The sequence below is a fragment of the Pollachius pollachius genome, assembly GCF_949987615.1.
Source record: "Pollachius pollachius genome assembly, chromosome: 3".
In the NCBI taxonomy this organism is placed as follows: domain Eukaryota; kingdom Metazoa; phylum Chordata; class Actinopteri; order Gadiformes; family Gadidae; genus Pollachius; species Pollachius pollachius.
In genome coordinates this window covers 914,705-941,136 of record NC_136936.1, presented here as the reverse complement: position 1 = coordinate 941,136, position 26,432 = coordinate 914,705, and the positions used below count along the sequence as shown (strand labels likewise).

The following is a 26,432-nucleotide window of genomic DNA, read 5'->3' as shown; positions in this document are numbered from 1 at the left end:
TCAGCCTCTCACTCTATTGTTCCCCAAATCGAGTGGAATCAATTCAAAGACCAGTCTGGAAGGTACAGCTATATCGCCTCCCTCCTCATGTATGGGATATACACCACAGAACACATGATTGTGGAGCATTGGGGAACTGGAGAGTATTCCCGGGCGGGGCTTCTGTCCACCGTGCATGCTGACGGACAGAAGTCTGTGGTCAGATGTTTGGCCAAGAGGGCAGAACACAATCATAACACAGAAATGGCTTTTTCCTTTATCCTCCATCTCACATTAAAGGATTTAAGGCACGGCCATACTGCATATTGATCAGGGATCAGGATATCACTACACACACACGCACGCACACACACGCACACACACACAACTGCGCCTGCATGCACACGCATACACACACAGGATACCATCCTGCAGTCATGATCAGTAGATGGTTGATGAGAGGAAACATGAGAGCTAGAGAGAGTAGGGGCAGAGGAGGGAGGAGGAGGGAGGAGAGCCAGGGAGGGGCTGAGCTGGCCAGTCAGCGAGCGAGAGGCAGGGAGGAAGCTGCGCAGTAGAGAAAGAGAGAATGGAGGGAGGAGAGAGAGGGAGGGAGGGAGGAGAGAGAGGGAGGGAGGGAGGGAGCGAAGCAGAGGTGGAGATCGGCGTCAGAGGAAGTGGACGAGGGGGCTTTGGAGCAATGCCTTGATGGAGCATGGGCCAGGTTTTAGGATTCTCCCAGTGCCGTGAGTCTGCTGTTATCCTTCCTCGCCGGGGTTCTCCACGTCGCTGCGTGTCTGTCTGCATGTCTGTCTGTCTGCTCGTCTGTCTGCCCGAGCGTCTGGCGTCTGTTGATGTGTCTGCTCAGCATCTCCCTGTTTGCATCCTTAACCGCTCAGCATCCTTAACCACAGCGCGGCTAGCTCCTCCTCTGTGCTACTCCTCCCTCCTCTCTCCTCCTCCCTCCTCCTCTCTGCTACTCCTCTCTGCTCCTCCTATATCCTCCTCTCCTCTCTGCGCCTCCTATCCCCTCCTCTCTCCTCTCTGCTCCTCCTCTCTCTGCTCCTCTCTCCTCTCTGCTCCTCCCCTCTCTGCTCCTTTCTGCTCTTCTCTGCTCCTCTCTCCTCCTGCTGCACCTCCCTAAACGCACGGCCGCTGGACGGTGATGATGTCTTGGGTGGGCCTGTGGTTGTGTTGTCTCCCCTGTATGTGTGTGTTTCTGTGCGTCGGTGTGTGTGTGTGTGTGTGTGTGTGTAGGCATGTGTACAGGCAGGAGGCTATGAAGGCGTTTCGGACCATCCTGGGTGAACAGTATTAAGTCACCTTGTTGGTTTCCTGTGAGAGGGAGTGTGTGGATGTTGTGTTTGAGATGAGCGTGTTGGCTGATCTCAGCCAGGGGGTCTGGTGTGTTTGAAGGCCTACAGGAGGAGGCTCACTCTGAATTAAATGAAGCATTTGTACCCAGCAGACGAGGAATGAGCAGTAGCCTCCTTGATGGATCTTCTGAATGTTGTTCTGTTTGTGAGCTGGGGGCTAGTGGGTTAGTCGCAGCCTCGATGAATAAAGGCTGAAGGAGTGAGTGATGAGTATGAGTACTTTATTATTGCTCATGGAGCAGCCCAATGAAGATGATAGTCAGACAGTATTACACCCCACAGTAGTCGTGGTGGAACATGCATAAGGCTGTGATATGTAAAACAACACGACGGGTCAGCACTGTGCTCTCTGGTGGTTTGTGTCCTGGACTATTCTATTCTACTTGGTTTCTTCCAGAGGAATACGGCTCAGTGGCCTCCACGCCGGACTCCACCCCCCCCTGCACTGATGGTACGTTCCAAACACAAAGGTTGATGTTGATTATACCGCTGCCTCCTGGTGGTGATCTCCCGGGCCTCAGCCTCTTCGTACAGCGATGGAGGGACAGGTTTCCTTGGTGGTAACATGACCCTTCAGATGGCGTTACCCAGAGTGCACCTCTCTGGGCTTCGTCAGATGACCCTGGGTCATGTTGCCTCCAGCAGAACCTGCTGCTTAAAGAACCATGGATTGGTTTCCCAACAGGGCCCCCCTCCAATGTCCCCTCCTCAAAGCCCATCCCAGTGTGTCCTGGTGTGAGGAGACCCTCCATCAAACAGCTTAGCTTAGCATCGGCTAGGCTAACGTTAGCTCCTCCTCCCCCTGGGGGCAGTAGTAATGCCTTTCGCTGGACTACTGTTATTCAATTAAAGGAGCACCCGAGTGCACCAGTTGTGTGTCTAAAGATTCTCCTCCTCTGTGTGCGTGTGCGAGTGTGTATTTGCCTGCGTGTGCGTGTTCATGCACGTGTGTGTGTGCTACCATCTTCATTCACGTGTGTGTGTGTGTGTGCCTGCGTGTGCATGCATGTTGCTGCACTTGTGTGTGTGTGCATGCGTGCCTGCCTGTGTGTGCGTGCGTGCGCCCTCCCCAGGTGGGAACGAGGAGTCGGAGCTGTGCTCGCTGCAGACGGCCCGGGACTGGTCCGAGGACGAGGAGCTGGAGGAGGAGGAGCTAGAGGAGGAGCTGGAGGAGGACGAGGGGCTGGGCTCCTCCCCGTCCCTCTGGGGGACGCCCCGGCAGAACTCCTACGAGCTCGGCTTCTCCTATTTCGCCATCGCCGAGGCGGAGGCGGCGGCCGCCTCGCGGCACCGCGACCACCGCCGTACCCCGTCCCGCGCCGGCCGCGCCCTGCTGCTGCGGGCCGACACCCTGGAGGCCCTGCTGGACCCCCCCGGCCCAGACTGGGACCCCCAGGCCTTCCTGGGGCTGGAGGACAGTGGGGAGACGGGGGCGACCAGGGGGGGAGGCGGCCAGCCCTCGGCAATACCGGCCCACCTCCCGGGCGCCGTGCCCGGGAACCAAAGAGGGGAGACAGAGGGCGGCCAGCAGGGGGAGGACCCGCCGCGGAGCCCTCCTGGTGAGTCAGACCGCTGCGGGACGGTGTGTCATCATTACATCATCGGCTCACCGGGCAGGGTGCCGTCACCCTGACGATGACGCCATCTTCCTGTGTCCCAGACCCGTCGCCCCAGCGACCGCAGCCGGCTGTCACCATAGAGACCATCTCGGTGAAGCTGCTCACCTGTGTGGGCCCTCCAGGCGCGCACGGAGCGGACGCGGCGGCGGCGGCCGGCCCTCGGGGGCCCCGGGGCCCCACTCAGGAACACCTGGCCAGCCTCCACTGGTTCTCGGGCCTCGGCCTGTCGGAGGAACAGGCGATGTGCTTCCAGGAGGCAGGTAGGACCCCCTCCCCCATCGTCCTGCTGTGGTTCTGGTTCTGCTGTCCGTCCTTCTGTCTGAGGAGGGTTCCTCAGGGTTTTGTCTGAGGAGGGTTCCTCAGGGTTCTCTGTGGGTTCTGTCTGAGGAGGGTTCCTCAGGGTTCTGTCTGAGGAGGGTTCCTCAGGGTTCTCTGTGGGTTCTGTCTGAGGAGGGTTCCTCAGGGTTCTGTCTGAGGAGGGTTCCTCAGGGTTCTCTGTGGGTTCTGTCTGAGGAGGGTTCCTCAGGGTTCTCTGTGGGTTCTGTCTGAGGAGGGTTCCTCAGGGTTCTGTCTGAGGAGGGTTCCTCAGGGTTCTCTGTGGGTTCTGTCTGAAGAGGGTTCCTCAGGGTTCTGCTGTGGGTTCTGTCTGAGGAGGGTTCCTCAGGGTTCTGCTGTCCGTCCTTCTGTCTGAGGAGGGTTCCTCAGGGTTCTGCTGTCTGAGGAGGGTTCCTCAGGGTTCTGCTGTCTGAGGTGGGTACCTCAGGGCTCTCTGTGTGCATATACCCCCTACCTCCCCTCTGTGTCCTTGGCATGTTGCTGACGATCCATCCCATAATCAATAGCGCTGAAACAAAGACGGGCTCCCATTCGGGGCGTCAGCTGACCAGAGGAACCTCAGTCCATAGTGTCCAGAGACCCCTGACTCCGGGGTGGTCCGCAGAGATGGACTCCCTGTGGAGACCCCGGAGAACCCTCCAGAGCCGCTCCCAGTGCTCAGCTCACGTTAAGAAGATGAAGAGCTGTGGGTTCCTGTTGTCATCGGTGACACTCCTTTGTTGGAGCTTAATGTGAGACTGGGGGAGAGTAGGGAAGACCCAGACAGAGAGAGAGGAGGAGGAGGAGGAGGAGAGAGGAAGAGTTGTGATATTGAGCCTTTTTGCCGTTTGATATTGATGGAGTGGAGCACACCTCAGAATAGCAGCTGGTATTTTTAGGCTGTGATTGTGGGACATTGCCAAGGAGTACTATGTGATGGATGTGGGTCGGGCCCGCTGACAGCAGTCAGATCGCCTTCCTTAACCACCTGAAGGCAACATTTACATGATGCACTGCCGAGCCCCCCATCTTCCGAGTCCTGTCCGCACAGACTCATGTTGTGGTGGTCTCTCCGCTGCTCTCAAGTGTTCCATGAGGAGTTTGAGGCTGGAGAACCACCAGCTGGAGAACCTTGTAGAAGTCAAACATCCTGGATAGAACCGTCCACAGGTTGGCATGCTGTCAGGCTTAAGAGGAGCTGGTTCTGTTGGTCCCCCACCTCTAGGTGGACCTTCTGGTACCAGGTCAGGTGTGGGTCAGAGTCCTCCTCTAGGACCTTCTGGTACCAGGTCAGGTGTGGGTCAGAGTCCTCCTCTAGGACCTTCTGGTACCAGGTCAGGTTGGTCCGAGTGGTCCCAACAGCTCATTAATAATGTATCTATCTATCTCACCGGGGACAGAGTGGGAGAGCTCTGACCAGCTAACCTTAGAAGGACCTTGGTCTTTTGGGGGGTCTACAGGGTCCAGGGGGGTCTAGGGGGTCACAGGGTCCTGGGGGTGTCTACAGGGTCCTGGGGGGGGCGGGGCGTGGAGCAGAGTATTTTGGGCGCCGGGCCGGGGGTGCTGCTGACGCTGCAGGGACTAAAACAGCCTGGCGCTCTGACACAGGAGCAGGAGGCAGAGGCACCGAGACGCAGGAGGGACAGCAGCACACAGGCACCAGCATGGCCAGCAAAGGTGAGAGCAGTCCTGGGGACAGGAACCTCCACCAGGGGACAGGGACCTCCACCAGGGGACAGGGACCTCCACCAGGGGACAGAGACCTCCAGCAGATCAGACAAGGGACAGGACGGTGTTGTCTCTGCGGGCGGTGCATTGGACGATGCTTTGGGGTCTGCGACAGCTGCTCAGCGGACTGTGCTCTCTTGGCAGCAGCGCTGTCGGTGTGAGGTCCGACAGGGGAGCCGGGCAGCGGGACAGAGACCCTATTTAGTCTTCGCCTCAGAGCCGTCAAAACTGGAAGAGTTTCGCTGAGTTTCAGTCCAAGAACTGGAGATAATCTCTGGGTGCTTTATTGAACTCCTGTCCCTCTGTCTCACGTGCTCTCTCTCTCTCTCTCTCTCTCTCTCTCTCTCTCTCTCTCTCTCTCTCTCTCTCTCTCTCTCTCTCTCTCTCTCTCTCTCTCTCTCTCTCTCTCTCTCTCTCTCTCGCTCTCTCTCTCTCTCTCGCTCTCTCTCTCTCCACAGAAGCTTATTTCCAGCACTATCTTGGTCGGTGTTTAGCTGAGCGGCTCCTCCTTGTGTTCCACATAGCCGGCGTGTTCTCGGTGTGTCGAGGTCATGTTTCATCACAGCGAGTTCCTCACTATTTCCGGGGTCCGCTTGTTCAGCTGGCCAGGGTCCGTCAGGGCAGCGATGATACATCATGTGTACGCCTCGCGTCCTGGTCTGGAGGGGGCCGACTGCTGGGGCTCTGAGGTGGTGCTACTGAAGGGTGCCCCATCGACTGAGGCCAAATGAGTCGCTAGATAAAACCATCATTGATTTGATGCAGTGTATATATATATATATAATGTAGTTCTATTCTCTATATAATCCAGCTTGTATGTTTTGTACTTAACCTTACTGTGCTTCCGGCTATAGTAACTATAGTGCACAGAGGTGCACTATAGTTATTATAGCCGGAAGCACAGTTTAGAAAGGAGTTCAGCACTGAGGCGATAGTGATTAGAGGATCCCTCTCGCCTCAGTGCTGAACTCCTTTCTAAACTGTGATGGGGACAAGCGTTCTGCAGACTAGAGGATATTCACTTCATTCCAGGTTGCCTTCGGTCAGCTCCTGGTCTCCAGACCTCCTGCTGTGACTGGAAGGCCATGAGGTGAAACCCTTCTCATCCACCGGTGGGCTTTCTGGGATTTGGTCCCTCTTGTTTTGTGCTTAATAATCTTTCAAATGAAACGCTATGGGACTAAAGTAGAGGACAACACAGGACAACCCAGGCCGACTGGCCCCAGGCTGGGTGGGTGCTGGGTCGGTCCTGGTAGCCCCAGGCTGGGGGGGGCTGGGTCGTTCCTGCCGGTTCGTTCTGTGGTGACAGTGGACAGGTGTGTGGAGGAATCCTGTGTGTCAGCATCAGTATAACCGCAGCCTTCTGCTGGCAGCGGCCTGCCGCTCCTCTCCGATGAGGGCTCTGTTTTTAGAGGCTGTGTTTTGTAGAGGCTCTGTTGTGGAGGCTCTGTTATGGAGGCTCTGTTATGGAGGCTCTGTTATGGAGGCTCTGTTGTGGAGGCTCTGTTATGGAGGCTCTGTTATGGAGGCTCTGTTGTGGAGGCTCTGTTATGGAGGCTCTGTTATGGAGGCTCTGTTGTGGAGGCTCTGTTATGGAGGCTCTGTTATGGAGGCTCTGTTATGGAGGCTCTGTTGTGGAGGCTCTGTTGTGGAGGCTCTGTTATGGAGGCTCTGTTATGGAGGCTCTGTTGTGGAGGCTCTGTTGTGGAGGCTCTGTTATGGAGAGGCTGTTTTGTAATGGCTGTGTTTTGTGGAGGCTGTGTTTTGGAGAGGCTGTGTTTTGTAGAGGCAGTGTTTTGTAGAGGCAGTGTTTTGTAGAGGCAGTGTTTTGTAGAGGCAGTGTTTTGTGGAGGCTCTGTTTAGTAGAGGGTGTGTTTTGTGGAGGCTGTGTTTGGGGGAGGCTTTGTCAATAGCCCTCTCATCCGGTACACATGATGTCCTCTGATTATGCATTGATGGTTCACTAATGATATTCCAGTATGACCCGTCCATCCAACTAATGGAACGGAAGCGATCCATAGGTAATCAAATATCGAAATTATACATCAATGTGTATGTGTGTGCGTGTGTATCCACATGAAGCTGCTCAGTATGGAGTCACATATTGTGCATATCGATTGAGTCAGTCATACGTTGGAATGCAGCCTTGGTGGACGTGGTGTCTGTTTCCGCGGCAACAGAAGGAGACACCAAGAGGGTGTGGATGGGGGGGGGGGGGCGTCCTGATGTCTGTCAGCAGGTGCCAGCAGAGACACGCCCTCTTTCCCTCTTAGCTCCTCCTCCTTCCAGCTTCCTTTCTTTCATGTCAGAGCCTATGTTTAGCATCTCCCCCCAGCTCCCTGGGTGAGCCTGTCTGTCTGTCGGTCTGTCTCACTGTGTCTGTCTATCTCTCTCTCTCTGTCTCTATCTGTGTTTGTGTCTCCCTCTCTTTGTCTCTCTGTGTGTCCCCCTCTGTGTGTGTCTCTCTCTCTTTGTCTCTCTTCGTGTCTCCCTCTCTCTCTCCTTGTCTCTCTTTGTCTCCCCTGTCTCTGTGTGTTCTCCCTCTCCTTGTCTCTTTGTCTCTGTGTGTCTCCCTCTCTCTCTCTCTCCCTCTCCTTGTCTCTCTTTGTCTCTCTCTCTGTGTCTCCCTCTCTCTCTCTCCTTGTCTCTCTTTGTCTCTCTGTGTCTCCCTCTCCCCCTCTCTCCTTGTCTCTCTCTCTCTCTCTCCTTGTCTCTCTGTGTGTCTCCCTCTCTCTTCCTCTCTTTGTCTCTCTGTGTGTTCTCTCTCTCCTTGTCTCTCTGTGTGTCTCCCTCTCTCTCCCTCTCTGTCTCTCTGTGTGTTCTCTCTCTCCTTGTCTCTCTGTGTGTCTCCCTCTCTCTCCCTCTCTTTGTCTCTCTGTGTTCTCTCTTTACCACCCTTCTAACCTCCCCCCCACCGCCCCTCCCAGTGATGGATCTGATCTACTGGAAGGACACGGAGCGGTCGGGCATGGTGCTGACGGGGCTGGTGGTGGTCCTGCTGTCCCTGTTCCAGCTCAGCATTATCACCGTGGTCTCCACCCTCTCGCTCGCCGTCGTCTGCTTCGCCATCGCCGTGCGCGTCTACTACAAGACCCTGCACATCCTCAACTGGGCTGATGGGGAGCACCCCTTCAAGTACTATAGGCCTCCCCTACATGTATCAAGTACCTATAGGGCTCCACCTAATGTATCAAGTACTGTAGGCCTCCACCTAATGTATCAAGTACTATAGGCATCCACCTAATGTATCAAGTACTATAGGCCTCCACCTAATGTATCAAGTACTATAGGCCTCCACCTAATGTATCAAGTACTGTAGGCCTCCACCTAATGTATCAAGTACCTATAGGCCTCCACCTAATGTATCAAGTACTATAGGCCTCCACCTAATGTATCAAGTACTATAGGCCTCCACTACATGAATCAAGTACCTAAAGGCCTCCACCTAATGTATCAAGTACCTGTAGGCCTCCACCTAATGTATCAAGTACCATATGGCCTCCCCTACATGTATCAAATACCTATAGGCCTCCACTGATGTATCAAGTACCTTATGGCCTCTACCTAATGTATCAAGTACCTTATTCGACCTAATGCATGTATCAAGTAACTATAGGGCTCCACCTAATGTATCAAGTACCTGTAGACCTCCACCTAATGTATCAAGTACCTGTAGGCCTCCGCCTAATGTATCAAGTACCTGTAGGCCTCCGCCTAATGTATCAAGTACCTGTAGGCCTCCGCCTAATGTATCAAGTACCTGTAGGCCTCCTCCTAATGTATCAAGTACCTGTAGGCCTCCTCCTAATGTATCAAGTACCTGTAGGCCTCCATCTAATGTGTCAAGTACCTGTAGGCCTCCACCTAATGTATCAAGTACCTGTAGGCCTCTGCCTTAAGTATCAAGTACCTGTAGGCCTCCACTTAATGTATCAAGTAACTATAGTCCTCTGGCTAATAGGCCTCCACAACATGTATCAAGTAACTATAGGCCTCCACAACATGTATCAAGTTACTATATGCCTCCACCTAATGTATCAAGTACCTTATGGCCTCCACTAAACCGTGGGTCTGTCCACAGGAAGTACCTGGACATGGACATCGGTCTGAGTGGAGAGCAGGCCGAGCATGCTGTGCAGAAGGCCATCGTCATGGCGATGTCTGCGTTGGATACCCTGAAGAAACTAGTCTTTGTCGCCAACCTCATCGACTCCCTCAAGGTGTGTGTGTGTGTGTGGGTGTGTGTGTGTGTGTGTTACTCATTGATCCATATATACTAGATACACAAAGGACATAGGCCTATTATTGTTTTTCAGACTTCATGCTTTCCTCTGTCTGTCTCTCGCTCAATCTCTCTCTCAGTCTTTCTCTCTGTCTGTCTGTCTGTCTGTCTATCTGTCTGTCTTTCTCTCTCTCTCTCTCTCTGTCTCTGTCTCTGTCTCTCTCTCTGTCTCTGCGTATCTTAACACTTACCATCTGTTACCATGCCAACCACCTCCTTCAGTTCCATTGACACCACATCTCCTCATCGCTTTAGAATAGGACTGGACATCCTCTCCCTCCATGTCCCATAAACCCTGCGATACTTTAGCAGGGAACTCCGTCTCCTAAGGCGTTGGTGTTGATGTGTGGGCGGTGTCTCTCAGTCGCGGTTCTCCGTCGCCAGGCCCCCCCCCCCCCCCCCGAGTGGAGGGGGCCGGTAGAGAACCCGGCCCCCAGGAGTTAGTGGGTGGACCGGCCGACCGGGAGCCCGCTAAGCCCTCTCAACCCTGACCGACACGGCATGTCCCCCGGGCCGGGTGTCCTGTTTCACCCCCTACTGGCCCCGGCTGAAGGGGCAACTGGGTTTAGAAGCCTGCCACCGCTCAGTCTGGCCGGGGTCGACCACGCCTTTAATTATAACACCTTTTAATGCGGGCTAAAGTCAGTCTCTGTATTGGAGGCTCAGTACAACATGACAAGACCCTGGTCGAAACCAGAGGGGACAGAATTCAGAAAATTAATTTAAATATACTTATTGTACCAGATTTGCTAATATGTGCTAAGTGTCTTTGAGTACCAAGAAAAGCGCTGTAAAATAACTAAATAAGATAAATAATAAATAAGATTTATTATTATTATTATTATTATTATTATTATTATTATTATTATTATTATTATTATTAATGGAGGGCTAGCTAACCCCGACCTAGCTCTAGAGCTAACCCTGACCTAGCTCTAGAGCTAACCATGACCTAGCCCTAGAGCTAACCCCTAGCTCTAGAGCTAACCCTGACCTAGCTCTAGGGCTAGCCCTGACCTAGCCGTAGAGCTAACCCTGACCTAGCTCGAGAGCTAACCATGACCTAGCCCTAGAGCTAACCCTGACCTAGCTCGAGAGCTAACCATGACCTAGTTCTAGAGCTAACCATGACCTAGCCCTAGAGCTAACCCTGACCTAGCTCTAGGGCTAGCCCTGACCTAGCCGTAGAGCTAACCCTGACCTAGCTCTAGAGCTAACCATGACCTAGCCCTAGAGCTAACCCTGACCTAGCTTGAGAGCTAACCATGACCTAGCCCTAGAGCTAATCCTGACCTCGCTCGAGAGCTAACCATGACCTAGCCCTAGAGCTAACCTGTACCTAGCCCAAGAGCTAAGCCTGAGCTAGCTCTGTAGCTAACCCTGCTAACCCTGCTGGTCCTCCTGTCCCCAGTTCCTGGTCCTGCTGTACCTGGCCACGTTCCTTGGGAAGATCTTCAACGGCCTCACCGTCTTCATCATGGGTGAGGCACGGGCCTGAACCTCCTTTTAGGTGGTGTAGGAGGGGTGGTGTTGTAGGGGTGGTAGTGTAGTGTTGACCATCTCCGTAGCGTTCACCATCTCAGACATGGCTAACACCTTCTCTCTCCGTCTCCCCAGGTGTTATCGCTATTTTCTCTCTGCCACTTTTCTACCAGCAGCGCCAGGTAACTCCTCCCCCTGATCATGTGCACACACTACACGCACCACGGCACCGCAGGCTTTAGCACACGCTGTGGGTTCTGCCTCCTAATGACTGTCTGCTCGGGGCTCTCCTGAATATTTCAGGAGCAGGTCGATAGCGCCGTTGCGAAGATCCAGGCCAACGTCGACAACGTCAAGGACATGTGAGTATGGCGCCCCCCGCTGGCAGAACGCTTCCACTGCGCCGGCAGGAAGTCCTTCCTGCCAGGCGACGTGATTCACTTTAGATATTTACCCATTCAACACTTCTAACCCACCATATTTCTTATCTCCTCTTTTCCAGTGTGCGCAGAATTCTCCAAGGGGGAGGCCCGACCCCGGACCCGACACCAGGTGGCGCCAAACCCAAGACCCAGTGACACGAAGCGACGAAAATATAAAGAAAATGGACAAAAAACAAGGAGTGGGGCATGAAGAGGAAACTAAGTGGAGTTACAGGCTGTCACTCAGATGTCTTACCCAGCAGTCTGTGCTCGGGGGGAGGGGGAGGGGTGGGGGTCACACAGGGGAGGGTCCCGGGCGGACCGGGGTAACCCTGGGGGCTGGAGGGGGGTGATTTGGGGGGCCTAAGCGGCCGGCGTGTGCTGCTGTTACCCGGCACTCGGAGACACTCCCAGGCTTTTCCAGGGAGACTATAAAACAGACGCGTCCAAGGAAAGACTCAGTGTCGTGGTGACGGGCAGCTGCAGAGCCAATGAAACAAAGCCGTTCTTCAGTGGTGTGGGCAGCATGGCAACAACGGGGGAAGGGGGGGAGGGGGGGGGGGGTATTTATGGTCGTGAGTCAGACACCCAGAGGTCACCTACAGAATGACATCATCACCATCACATCCCACAAGGGTTCGTCTCCTCCGTCCAGACGGTGGTCGTCTCCAGCGGCCCGCCCCCCCGGCCACCAGGGTGCATGTGAGGGGAGACCGGAGACGGGTTCATTTCATGGCTGTGCGCGTTGTGTATATACAGAAACCGAGTGTGCGCGTGTGTTACGATGTGTGTGTCAGGGAGAATGTGTGTGTGAACGAGAAATCCTTTTAGAGAACGAGAGGTTTGTGATTATCAACTGTTACACGCAAGCTATTAAAGCCCACCTGCTCTGAGCACCCACCAGCTCGCTCTGTCCTTCCTGTCTGAGCCTCCTCATTCGTTCATTCATTCATTCATTCATTCATTCATTCATTCATTTCACCACACTGCCCGCAGGAGTGCACCACCCAAGAGGTGGAGGGGGACATCTTCAGCAGGAAAGCCTCCGTCAGGGGGAGGGGGCAGGATGACGGTAGGTCAGATCCAGTGAAACGGCTAATATTGGATCACCCTGACTATCGATGAAGAATCATTAAAAAAAGGAGTGATGGGAATGACCTCCCCCCCCACCCCACTCCCTCCTCGTGTCTCACTCTAAATGAGGAGTGTGAGGGTGAGAACTATTCAGTCGGTGCCTTTTCTACCCCAGCTAATAGAGCGCATGTTCTGGTTTCACTGTAACAGGAAACTGTCCTACATCAGCAACCCCCCCCCACACACACACACACACACACACACACACACACACACACACACACATACACACTTCCCATAGCGAGCACCCCCCCCATCAGACCAAGACTTGACTGGGATCCGTTTTGTACTTTCCACTCCACCTTTTTGGGGATCAGTGCTTCTGGATATTGACTGACTGAAGAATGGTGTGTTAGTTAAAGTAAAACTAGAGTGTACCACTTTTATTAATGGGACATTTGTCGGGGAGAATCAGCCAATCACAGGTGCCCCTGGCCGCAGCTCTGTGTCTGCTCAACCAACCTCCTCTCTGCGTCTGACGATGTCATGGCTTACGATTTATGGACATTTTCTACAGAGAAGACACAACCCTAATGTAACAGAGAAGGACACAGACCTAATGTAACAGAAGACAATCCTAATGTAACAGAGGACACAACCCTAATGTAACAGAAGACACAATCCTAATGTAACAGAGGACACAACCCTAATGTAACAGAAGACACAACCCTAATGTAACAGAAGACACAACCCTAATGTAACAGAAGACACAACCCTAATGCAACAGAAGACACAAACCTCATGTAGGGCCCATACGCCTGATGATATATAAGATATACTAGGCCCCAAGTACTACTATACCCAGTCCAGCGCGATACAGGCTTCAACAGATACACTTTATACTTCCTCCAATATGCAAGTATTTAATCTAATAGGAATAATGCAGAAGAATGGAGTTTAGGGTAAATTAAATCTTCCTCTTCTGATTTTTATTTTGTTTGAATTATTTATTCTTTAAAGTCTTTAACTATTCTATTTTTCATCTATCTTAAATATCTTCTCTGCCTTCTCTTTGGTTTTGTTTATCTCATTAAAGGCCACTGATTGATTTCGTTTTTTATAAAATGATGAGTCCAGTGCAGTAAATAAACAACCGTTTGCTTACAACTCTGCTTACATATTTATTCATCAGAATAAATTGTGATGAAATCAGAATAAATCAGAATGTGAGGTTGAATTTATGACTGAGAGGATCTGTTGTAGAGTTGGGTTCTGTCACCGCGACGTCTTCTGAGGATTATTCACTCAGTCCTGGTTCTGATTTCTCATAACGTAGGTTTTGCTTTAAGTTTCTTCGGAACATTGTGTGTTCTGGACATGATATAGATTTTTAATCTAGCAATAATAGAAAACGGATATCTTGGAAACCAATAAAATAAAATAAACATTTTGAAGGAAAAAACGATGATGCAAACTCCTTTATTGATCATCCAGCGACCACTGGACCCTTGATTGTTTTTTAATTAATTATATTATATTTTTATGCACAGATTTTTGTTTCACACATATTAAATTGTATCTGGATTTAAAACACCGACGACAACAACCAAACATGTGTAAAGTTGATGGTAGTTCCTCAGTTCGACACAAGGGGGCAGAAAAAGCCTGTCTTACACTTTACTGAAGGGCATCTAGTTAATGATAGACTAAATAAGTCGCATTCAATTATAACTTAAAACTTGGGAAATGACAGCCTAGTCCCAAAGTGCATAGAGTCAGTGAACTCAATGTTGATTTATCGAGATGGATCATCCTACAAATGTAAACCTGCCTGATTCGTTCTGGTATTAAAATGAGTCCCAGTTTAGTTTAATGGTCAGCTCTTGAAATGTTGACGCTGGGCGTCCCGTTTAGGTGTTTCTCCTGATCAGCAGAACCAGTCTAGACCTGTGACTCATGCAATACTTAACTCACAGTTGATAAATAGCTCATGCTGTAATCTCCCTGACCTTTGGAAACCCAGTGGCTGTTTCAGTGTGTTAGGTAGCCTCGGCCTCTGCAGCAGTAGAGCTGTTACAGTGTGTTGGGTAGCCTCGGTCTCTGCAGCAGTAGAGCTGTTACAGTGTGTTGGGTAGCCTCAGTCTCTGCAGCAGTAGAGCTGTTACAGTGTGTTGGGTAGCCTCGGTCTCTACAGCAGTAGAGCTGTTACAGTGTGTTGGGTAGCCTCGGTCTCTGCAGTAGTAGAGCTGATTCCATAAGCAGCTTCAGCAGCTATTTATTCAAACTCAATCCAGAGGATCATGGAACGGGAGGTTATCATCCAAAATAAAGAGATCCACGCTGTCACCACCCGGGGAGGAGTCAGAGCACTGCACGCCGCCCATTGGACGGGAGGAATCCAGAGGATCATGGAACGGGAGGTTATCATCCAAAATAAAGAGATCCACGCTGTCACCACCCGGGGAGGAGTCAGAGCACTGCACGCCGCCCATTGGACGGGAGGAGGGGTCGAACGTCATTGGTCACGTTGAGGCAATGGGCCACGCCTCCAGGTTTAAAACCGCGGCTAGGCTGAACCTCAGCGGGAGGGTGAGGCGCGTGCACGGCTCCGGGAGGACTACGCCAGCTTCCAAACTCCGTGAAGGTTCAGACCCGTCGGTAGAGCAGAGCGAGCGGTCCACATGGTGCGTCCTTCACCTACCCCACGGAGGGGAGCGAGGTGAGGGCTCCGGACGATTGATTTGAATGCGACTCTTTTGGACCCGATGGATTACGGCAAGGCGATGCCCCCCCCGGTGCCCCCCCACAACCTCCCGGCCCCCCGCACGGGGCCCCAGGAACGGCTCCTCAAGTGCGTCCTCCTCGGTGATGGAGCGGTGGGCAAAACCAGCCTGGTGGTCAGCTACACCACCAACGGATACCCCACCAGATACGTCCCGACGGCTTTCGACGACTTCTCCGGTGAGGATGAGTGCGGTTTATTACTACTATGGAATAATGTATGTTTTACTACTCTACGGAATAATGTATGTTTTACAGAATAATGTATGTTTTACTACTCTATGGAATAATGTATGTTTTACTACTATGGAATAATGTATGTTTTACAGAATAATGTATGTTTTACTACTACGGAATAATGTATGTTTTACAGAATAATGTATGTTTTACTACTATGGAATAATGTATGTTTTACAGAATAATGTATGTTTTACTACTACGGAATAATTTATGTTTTACTGCTATGGAATTATGTATTTATGTACCAAGACACTGCTCAGAAACAGGTACAACAGAAGCGATAGTTCTGCCAGCATTCATTGATGAACTTTACCTCGATATAAATGTGGACAATAGTTTGGGGAAAATGTCGAACTGTTGATAACACGTCGCGTCCGGGGGACCCATCGTGCGCTGTTGCCCGGGGCCCCCCACCGCGCGCTGCCCCGTTCCAAACAACTCTGTTTATAGCGCCGCTCATTTGTCAAAGTTTGTATTAGTGCTCATAAACGATCCTCCCCAACGGGCGACCTGCTGCTGCCTGCACACTTCACTATCAACATCCTTAAGGAGAGAGGGAGTGCGCCTAGGAGCCTTAGAGACAGAGGGAGTGAGGCTAGGAGCCTTAGAGACAGAGGGAGTGAGGCTAGGAGCCTTAAGGAGACAGATGTAGCTAGGAGCCTTAGAGACAGAGGGAGTGAGGCTAGGAGCCTTAGAGTCAGAGGGAGTGAGGCTAGGAGCCTTAAGGACACAGATGTAGCTAGGAGCCTTAAGGAGAGAGGGAGTGAGGCTAGGAGACAGACCCTGCAGGCGGTAACAGCACCTTTCCATTCTGACGTCATCGGAAAGTGGAAACACCTTTTCAAATGGATCGTTGTGTCACGATCAAGGCCGTCTTGGAAGCACGGAAACTCTTGAACTTTTTTTGGTACCTGATCTGAGGTAACAGAGAGGACCCCACCGATAGGAAACAAAACATTGATATACAGAACCATCTTTTGGAAAACTGTCTATCTGTTCAATCTCAGCAGTGGCTATAGTAGGGCTAAATGGGCCCCATGGTGCTATAGTAGGGCTAAAGGGGCCCCATGGTGCTATAGTAGGGCTAAATGGGCCCCATGGTGCTTTAGTAGGGCTAAATGGGCCCCATGGTGCTATAGTAGGGCTAAAGGGGCCCCATGGTGCTATAGTAGGGCTAAATGGGCCCCATGGTGCTATAGTAGGGCTACATGGGCCCCATGGTGCTATAGTAGGGCTAAAGGGGCCCCATGGTGCTATAGTAGGGCTAAAGGGGCCCCATGGTGCTATAGTAGGGCTAAATGGGCCCCATGGTGCTATAGTAGGGCTAAAGGGGCCCCATGGTGCTATAGTAGGGCTAAAGGGGCTTGGGAGGCTCAGTGTTTGGAGTTGCTCCACTCTGTCTATTGTAGCCTTGACCTGTTCCCCCCACACACATCTGCTGCTCTGAGGCCCAGATTGTCTGACTATGGGGGCCCCAACGTGGGGGGGTGGGCGTCCTCTCTGGTGATGATGTCATGATACCGTTCTGTGAGCTGATTGGTGGGCAGTGACGCAGCGGGCTGCAGGTGGCCTGTGACTGGGGGGGTGGTTTGGAGTTACAAAGAGAGACAGAAGAAGAAAGGAGAGAGAGCTTTCTTCTCCTCTTCTCTCCCCTTCGCCTCCCTCACTCCCTTCTTCCTCACTCTCACCCTTTTCCTCTCTCTCTCTCTCTCTCTCCCTCTCTCTCCCTCTCTCTCTCTCTCTCTCACCTCTCTCCCCCCTCTCTCTCTCCCTCTCTCTCCCTCTCTCTCTCTCTCTCTCTCTCTCTCTCTCTCTCTCTCTCTCTCGTAGTGAGCTCTTTGATCAGGGCCCCCTGGAGTTCTGTAAAACGCTTCCATGTGCCCCCCCCCCACCATGGAGGCTCTTTGTAGGGGCCCCCGCCATCCCATTCTGGAGAGGGACAGAGACAGAGAGACAGCCAAACAGAGGCCCTGGTTGGAGGACATAGAGAGAGACTTTTCTCTCCTCTGTCCCCCCCATAAGCCAGGAGGATGTGGGGGGGGAGACCGGCAGAGTGGAGCCCAGGGGGGCTCTGTGTCCAACTGGCTGGCACTGTTTATCCCAGAGGCTCCGTGTGTGTGTGCGTGTGTGTGTGTGTGTGTTGTGTTTATCTGTCTAAATGTCAGGTGGAAGTGGATGCATTCCTGGTGACAGCTGCCACTTTGTTTCTTACTTAACTTGTTAAAACTCTCTCTCTCTCTCTCTCTCTCTCTCTCTCTCTCTCTCTCTCTCTCTCTCTCTCTCTCTCTCTCTCTCTCTCTCTCTCTCTCTCTCTCTCTCTCAGCTGTAGTTCAGGTGGACGGAACCCCAGTCAGACTACAGCTGTGTGACACTGCAGGACAGGTATGTGACAACACACACACACACACACACACACACACACACACACACACACACACACACATAGAAGGACAGACACACACACACACACACACACATAGAAGGACACAAACACACACACACACACACACACACACACACACACACACACACACAGACGTGCTGGGGTGATTATGGGTAGGTAAATGTTGGCCAGCTCTTTCAGTACTGACGCACTTTCACAAGAGGTAACATGTGCCAAAGAACTTGCCAGGAAGAGGAGTTGACTCTCTCTCTCTCTCTTACTCTCTAGAGAGAGAGAGAGGGAGAGAGAGAATGGCAGTGAGAAAGAAACGAGAGAGAGAGAGAGATACAGAGAGAGACAAAATGACAGAGAGAGAGAGAGAGAGATACAGAATGTCAGAGAGACAGTGAGAAAGAGACGGAGAGAGAGAGAGAGATACAGAATGTCAGAGAGACAGTGAGAAAGAGAAGGAGAGAGAGAGAGAGAGAGAGAGAGAGATACAGAATGACAGAGAGAGAGAGAGAGAGAGAGAGAGAGGTTAAACAGTTACAGCTGACCCCGGCCCCCTCCTCAGTGGATGTATGTTTACAGCAGATAGGCTTGCGTCATTCCCCGGCCATCTGTAATCTGTACTCCAAAGTAACCAAAGCACTTCAACTGCATGCGCTCTCTCTATTCACCCCACTTGGTATTGTACCCCGGTGCTCCAACGCTTCGGGTGACTCACAGGGAGTCGGGAGGAGGGCAGGGCGCACGCCTGGCTGTGTCTGACAGCCGCTCAGACCGGCTGCGGCCCGCTCAGACCGGCTGCGGCCCGCTCAGACCGGCTGCGGCCCGCTCAGACCGGCCGCGGCCGGTCTGAGCGGGCCGCAGCCGGTCTGAGCGGGTACTCCGGGGGGGGGGCACCAGAGGCTTTGATGTCAGACCGGTATCATTCCACCCTCTGCATCACGACACACACCGTGTTTATCGGTGTGAGTGAATGAGGCGGAGGGTTGAGTGACGATGGCGTCGTAGAACCACAGGGCCACGCCCACTCCGTCATCCATTCACTCGACCGCTGAATCCCTCACCCACGCCATCATTCAGGCATTCACCCAATCACTCCTCCATTGGCTCCTCTGGCTGCAGCTCTGCTCCCCCTCTCCCCCTCTCACCCTCTCACCCTCTCTCCCCCCCCCCCCCCCCCCCCAGGATGAGTTCGACAAGCTGCGCCACTTCTGCTACAGCCGCACGGACGCGCTGCTGCTGTGCTTCAGCGTGGTCAGCCCCGCCTCCTTCCAGAACGTGTGGGAGAAGTGGATCCCTGAGGTGCGGCGCCGCTGCCCCCTGGCTCCGCTGCTGCTCGTGGGGACGCAGTGCGACCTGCGGCAGGACGTCAAGGTGCTGATCGAGCTGGCCCGGCGCCGGGAGCGCCCGGTACCGGCGCAGGACGCCCGCGCCCTGGCGGACAAGGTGGGCGCCGTGGGCTACGTGGAGTGCTCGGCGCTGACCCAGAAGAACCTGAAGGAGGTGTTCGACGCCGCCATCGCCGTGGCGATGCGGCAGGCGGAGCGCCGCTCGCGCCGGGACAGGAAGGTGCGCAGCACGGCCGACAAGATGAGGACGCTGTCCAAGGCCTGGTGGAAGAAGTACGTGTGCGTGCAGTAGGGCGGGCGAGGGGCGGGCGAGGGGCGGGCGAGGGGCGGGCGAGGGGCGGGCGAGGGGCGAGGGGCGGGCGAGGGGCGGGCGAGGGGCGAGGGGCGGGCGAGGGGCGAGGGGCGGGCGAGGGGCGGGCGAGGGGCGAGGGGCGAGCGAGGGGCGGGCGAGGGGCAGGCGAGGGGCAGGCGAGCAGGAGGAGCCTGGAACTGGACTCTGGATTGGTTCAGCTGGGTCTGGCCTTGTGTGGGTGGAGCCTGAGCCTTGACAGACGGACAGACGGACAGAGAGACCTGGAGGGGGTGGAAACACCACCTGTGTGATTGAGCTGATTCCCAAATCAACGGCGCCCTCGTCTGAATCGATTCCTCCTGGGAGCGGTCCGAGCTCTGACTTTATGGAGGCTCTGAGCGAGTCCAGCGCTCTCATGAACCCCGAGCCCCCGGTGGGAGGGTTCAGCAGCCCAGAGTCCGGGGACGCGCTCTGCTTCCATTGTTTGTACTCAAAGTATAGTCCCTCACTTAGATTTGCCAAATATGACACCTTTCTTAACTAAATATATATGTTTTATGTGCTCCTTACTGTCTGTCCTGCCTCTCTTAATAGATTGAATTTTATATATTATTGATTATAACAGAATTAAAAATCTGACATTAATACTTTGTAAGAGAGCTCGATACAAACTGGGCTAGAGTCCCTTTACCTTGAAAGACGCACAAATCATATTCAGATCAACCAAAGCTTCACCTTGTTGCCTAAAGAATTGAAAATGTATTCTGATGTGGTATACTAAATGGATTGAGATTCATTCATTTCTCCCTCCCTGGTTTACAAATGGGCAGATAGGAATATATATATATATATATATATATTAGACATACATTGTGTTTGTCTATCTATATATATATATATATATATATATACATATATTGGAGAGAGGGGTTCTCTTCCTCACGATTGGCCGGCTCTCCTGTTCTAAAGCACGATGACGATGTATCCTGGGAGGCGGTGTCATGGCCGCCGTGTGTGTGTGTTTTAACCGGCAGACCTCAGCGTCAGAGGTTCAGTCCGGCCGGTCACACTTCTGCCTGTTGATCCAGCTGTCCCCTGGGTGGGGGCCCACAGACCTCTCTGAGGCTCTGGTCTCCCCCAGCGCAGAGAGCTGACTCCCTGAGGCCCCCCAGTGAGCAGCGCGGTCACTGGCCCCTCTCCCGGCCTCTGGCCTGGGGGGTAAGAGGCGTGTGCAGCCTCAGGCCGCTGGTCCCGGGGGTCCGATGGATGCTCTCTCCAAAACCCAGCGGCGAACAAGGTGAAATCGCCGGAGACAGATCCTACATTTGCTTCTCATTTTTCAGAAGCCCCTCAGCTCTCCTTATTTATCTGATGACTTTGGGCGCGAAAACTCACACACACACACAAACACACACATACACACACTCACAGAAACAAACATGCAAACACATGCAAACACTCACTCCCTCCCTCACACACACTCCCTCCCTCCCTCATCCAGCCTCTGATCCCCAGCCTGTGTGCCAGGGGACAGGTATCTCTGGAGGTCTGTCATCACGTTGTCCCACTCTGAACGCTCCACAGTGAGCTCATGGTTCCACTGGTGTGACTGGTGTGACTGGTGTTTTGTAAAGCTTTATTGAAGAGCTACTAAATAAAATGTGAACTATGACAAAGGACTGGAGTCTTACTGGTGGGGGGGCGGGGTCTGTTGCATTGCAGTGACCATGAGAATCTGGGCGGTCACATGACCTCTCGACTGCGCGGGTCACATGCTGAGGTCAGAGGTCAAAGGTAATCAGCGGATAAATGTGTGTGCAGAGCAATCCTGAAGCTGTCTGTTTCCTGCTGTGGGACTGAGGAAGTAGTTTGTACTGGTTTAATTGATGCTACTGGTGCCTTGTGTTTTCCACCACTTTTATTGCGAGGGGCAATCGTTCACTAAATGTGAGCAATTACGTAAAGTTGTGGAACATTAAGATAAGTTGGTACGAGTGACCTCCTTCCATCGAGATGTAGAACCCTAGGTTCTCTTCTGAAACCACCCGGACTCCACAGAACCAGCCCGCCATCACAACGAGACGCATGGAAATGGGAAATCACCCAAAACAGAACGTTTTCAGTGTACTTATACATGCAGCGATACGTCTGCGCCACAGGCTGCAGAGAGCCGCTCACTGAGCGGCTCACTCAGAGCTCAGTGAGCCGCTCAGAGACAGAGCAGACACCAGGAGCCGCTCTGCGTGTCCGACCTCAGACCCAGACTGGGGCCTGCTCTCTGGGCTTTAGTAAGAGCCCAAAGTGGACAATTGCTGGTGTCCAGTCTGGTTCTGGCCACCGTCTTCGAGGGTTCAGCAACCGTTCTGAGTTGTAAATAAAGGCCTACATTTTTTTTAAATAAACAGCCGTAAAGACCACTTCTATTGTCTCTAATTCCACAAACTGTCTGTGTTACTGTGGACTTTCAGCAGATCATTCTGCACACGTTGCGTCTGTCTGGTCTGAGTCAGACGTACAGCGGGCTGGAAGAGATGATGTGCACTAAATTACACTAAATGAATGGTCATTACACAAGCCGCTAGCTTCTGTTTTAAGCCCTCATTGTTTACTGGCGTGTGTAATCAGCAGAACGTTGTGAGGGTGGTTCTGCTCACATTCCGCCTCTCAGAGGAGAACCGGACTAAGACGTTTAAGAGTCGACAGTATTATCCTTCTTATTTCTCACTGATTAATATGAACATGCATCAGGCCATAGAGATCATTATCAACTCGTTTTTATTTCATCTGGAAAAGTGGAAACGCATCAAAGCAATCACAGGCGCTCACAGGCGATCACCTGTGAGCGCCTGTGTCAGTCCCAGTGTCCCCAGTCCCAGTGTCCCAGGTCCCATTCCCAGTGTCCCAGTGCCCTCAGTCTCTATGGCCCTCAGCCCTAAGGACCATCAGGTTTACTCTGAGCTGTGGCCCCCAGTGGTTGTGAGCTCAGCAGGGGGTCGTTCCAGCGGGGGTCCCCTGATGAGATGAAGGTTAATGAGTTGATGTGAGCCCCCCTCCCACCGGTTCTGTCCAGTCGGGTTAGGCTCACGGAGCTAATCCCCCGGTCACCGACCCACCTCTCCGACCTGCTCGCTGTGTCCTCGTGCTCTGCAGGTAGCGTCTCCATTCAGACTCACCTGGTTGGTACCGTCGCTCAGCGGCTGCCTGTCCACACAGGGGACGTGCCCGGGCATGCCTGAGCGAGCTCAGGATGTGATGTAATCCTGGTGTGAGACAGTGCTCTTGCAACTCGCTTTATGGCTCAGATCATTGAGGTTAACGGCTCAGGCTGTTCTCAGAGGAGTGAAGTGACCGAAGTCACCCAGATTGTGTTCCTTATCTTCCGCTCCACAATAGAAACTCCTCCACAATAGAAGCTCCTCTCCATTGACAACCTCTCAGCAATGATTAACCCGTGGCGAGCCTGGAGTGATAAGGGGTTCTTTTTGAGTTCAAACCCCAGCAGAACCCTGCAGGTAGGGTTAGGAGAGGAACAATAACCTAAACATCCTGAAGTGGACCTCCTTACATCCTAACTGTAGCGACAGATATATATCGCTTTTTCTCTTTCTTCTGATAAATGTACTTATTTTAAGTTGCTTTGGACAAAAGTGTATGATAAATCTATATGTAAGTGAGCATCATGCTAGCATGTTGCGTTCAGACGGCGAGTCTGGGAGCAGAAAGCGCTCCCGGCCTGGTTCAGTGAGCCGCTCGTCTTCAAGGCTGCTGGCCGCCTCTTAAAGCCCCCCACCGGAGACCGGTAGATCCGGTTCCCCGCTCCGCATCTGATTTCATCCAGCACCCATTTGATTGGCTGACAGCGGGAGCCCGCTTTTCCACGGGCTTATCTGATTGGCCGCTCTGGAGTGTGTATTGTTCTTTGTGTGGAGCCTGTGCTACATTCAGCTGGGTGACCTCAGCGTCTCTATGGAGGCCATTGTTGGCGTGTCTGTCTTTCCTTTGTCGGTCGCTCCTTCTGCTTTCTTCTCTCCGCTCGGTCGGTTTGCAGAACTCTCCAATCAGCGCTCTTATCTGAGTGATGTCCTGCTGCTTTGATCCTCATCTGGAACTGATAAGGGTGTGTGTGTGTGTGTGTGTGTGTGTGTGTGTGTGTGTGTGTGTGTGTGCTCAATATAATGACCGTGACGCTGGCCAATGCCAGTGTTTCTCCTCTCCTCATCCAATAAGCTCGATTCTGATTGACTCACTGCCTCAGCTCTCGTGTGAATGGCTAACTGGAGTCCATCTGAATCCCACAACCGCCCTCCACTGGTGTTCAAACATTCACCCAGTCACTGTTCACCGACCTCATCAGGGCACACTGACGCGGAGCGAGATTAGGATGTTCCTAAATCAAAATCAGAGTAAAATCAGAATCAGAGTTCCTTGTGTCAATGTTCAACACACAAGCCATCTTATTGCCACCGATAGTACCCTTATGGTAGGGCGGGGTTTAAGCCGGATGGCGATAGCCGCGGCAGCTACGTTGCATCGTGACCTCATAGCAGCCCGACACAGTGTAGCCTGCTATTAAAGGACAAATCCGGTGTAAAATGGATCTGGAATATGTTTAGTATGATAACGAGTTGGAATGTTCGTTTGGGAGCAAAAAAGCGCATATAGACGCATTCTTAAGTTGGCTGTTTTTAGCCGATTCTACCAAAACGCTATAAACTTAGAACGATAGGAGCATGTGTTATGGTAAAAACTAAATCGCTATTTTAAACCACTTAAAAGGCTAGAAGTAGCCCGACACTTCTTTGGTAGTATAATAAGGGTCTTAACATATAAAACGAGGCATTGGTAACTTTGTAAGTGTACAGATTGTTTATTAAAAAGGACATTTTATACACACAATACCATCAGTAGAATCGGCTAAAAACAGCAAACTGAAGAATGCATCTATAGGCGGTTTTTGTGCTCCACAACGAACGTTCCAACTCTTCATCATACCAAACATATCCCAAATCCATTTTACACCAGATTTGTCCTTTAAATACAAAGAGCAACAATGTAGGATGTCCAAGAACGGCAAACTTTTGCGCAACATTTTCTTAAATAAACGAAGCTTTCGCCGTTGTCCTGAAATACCTTGTGGGTATCCCCCTGTCGCACCGAAGTGACGAATCAACGGATGGCGTGTGTAGCTCGAACTTGCCGGTGTTACACCGAATTCTGCGACTCACCGAAAAAGAGTGACCCCAGGGGGCGCTGTTGCACATTTCCTGCAACATGCACGTTTGCATTATAACAAAAACATAAATAAAACATAAGATCTCCCCCCACCGGTGGTTCCTTCTTTTCTTGATACTAACATTAATTCTAAACAGCGTTTTACACAGCCTATAATATGAAATGCTCAAAGGTAAATCAGCGTAATTTAACACTGACTGTAGCTTTTTATGGGTAAAGAAGCAACGGTGAAGGACCGTACTAAACCTCCCATCATTGTATGGGTCTGTAAAATGCTAATCAAATCAAAACAAATTGATGTATTAAGCACCTTTAATAAAAAGGTAATTGGTTGGGGGAGATCTTATGTTTTATTTATGTTTTTGTCATGCATGTCTACGCTTCAAACTCCTGCATATTGCAAAAAATATGCAACAGCGCCCCCTGGGGTCACACTTTTCGGTGGGTCACAGAATTCGGTGTAGCACCGGCACCCTTTCAGGCGTACCCCAACGGAGGAGTATGGCCCACTACGGCGCACGCCCACTTTTTGCGGTGGCAGCGCAAACCGTACCGCACCTTTGCAGTGTGAACCGACCCGCAATCTCTGGTGGAAAAGCGCCATTAAGGAGTTATTTCATCATGAATCATCTGAATAAAGTACAGGCACGTTTTATAAAACAATATCTGCTTCCTCTGCAAACCCCCCTGAAATGAGGCCTTGACCCTGTCCGTCCCTCAGTCTGTTTCTAATGATCTAATTGGGATGGTGAAGCTCTGGTTCTGGACCAACGGGGATGTCTATTGTTGTGAGCCCTCCGACCGAGACAGCTGCGGGCAGTTAGGGGGTCGGGTTACACCCCCCCCCCCCCCCCCCCCCGGTGAGCGAGGTCTGGTCAGGGTTTTGGAGATAAGGTGGGCCGACCCTGTGTGACACTCACCATCCAGCCTGTTGATCTACACACGTCACCTCATTGTGTTCATGTCCCTCGCTCAACTCAATAAACTCCCTTTCCCCCCTGGCCCAGTGACTCCACTCTTGTTCTGGATCTCAAACCAGTGTATTAAGATGTTATTTTAATAACAGGTTTCTGTTAATGCTATCAGATTTCCTTTACTGTTCAAGTGACACAAACCCATGTGCTCACACACACTCCCAGCGCTCCGAGCGCAGAGCTTCTCTGCAGTGAACTCCTTTTGTTTACCCAGTGGGGTCACAGCGGGGCTGAGCCGTGATGGATCGCTGGGTGACGGACTTCAACCACACTGAAGCCTCCTATCCTGGGTGTTTGTGGGTGTGTGGTTGTCCGTTTATATAAGTGTGTGTTACGTGTCCAATATATATTTATCAGCAGCATTTGGACAACCCAACATAAAGACTAACAGGGTTTTCAGGGAAAAGCAATGTTTTTACTGGTTGGAACAGTGATCGTATGGTTACACACAAGTGAAACAAGCAGCAGCAAAAACCCTGTCAGCAGGAAAAGCCAAGGTGGTTACCACATGACAGTAAAGGAAAAGTATAAAGGAAAAACCTCACGCTGACTAGCTGGGTGGTGCAGCTTACCTCACTGCCGGGCCCGACACACAGTTCGCGGAGCGGACAAATAAAACAGTGCATCTTCCGGGGAAGCTACATGGCTACCCTTACTGGTCCTAACCTTAACGTGCAGAAAGTAACCACCAAGGTAAAAAGAAATGCAACGTATTTAACAATGGTAACAAATAGGTAACAGAAGGTACAGGTGTGCCAGCGTCTGTGATCAAGAGAGAGACAGAGAGAGACAGAGAGAGACAGAGAGAGACAGAGAGAGACAGAGAGAGACAGAGAGAGACAGAGAGAGACAGAGAGAGACAGAGAGAGACAGAGAGAGACAGAGAGAGACAGAG

The 26,432-nt window shown here is 52.0% G+C and overlaps 2 protein-coding genes across 2 annotated transcripts; both read left to right on the top strand.

Moving 5' to 3' along the window:
• Window positions 1-694: 694 nt before the first annotated feature.
• Window positions 695-11,397, top strand: rtn2a (reticulon 2a; the record flags this gene model as incomplete). The annotated part of the gene is made up of 10 exons (XM_079732823.1): window positions 695-725; window positions 1,753-1,806; window positions 2,429-2,914; window positions 3,016-3,234; window positions 7,945-8,152; window positions 9,099-9,237; window positions 10,711-10,780; window positions 10,917-10,963; window positions 11,085-11,143; window positions 11,284-11,397. 10 exons carry the CDS (start codon window positions 695-697, stop codon window positions 11,357-11,359), a joined length of 1,389 nt encoding a protein of 462 aa, XP_079588949.1. The 3' UTR covers window positions 11,360-11,397.
• A 3,479-nt stretch (window positions 11,398-14,876) lies between these two features.
• Window positions 14,877-19,331, top strand: rhoub (ras homolog family member Ub; the record flags this gene model as incomplete). The annotated part of the gene is made up of 3 exons (XM_079731860.1): window positions 14,877-15,238; window positions 17,622-17,680; window positions 18,876-19,331. Exons 1-3 carry the CDS (start codon window positions 15,043-15,045, stop codon window positions 19,329-19,331), a joined length of 711 nt encoding a protein of 236 aa, XP_079587986.1. The 5' UTR covers window positions 14,877-15,042.
• Window positions 19,332-26,432: the final 7,101 nt, after the last annotated feature.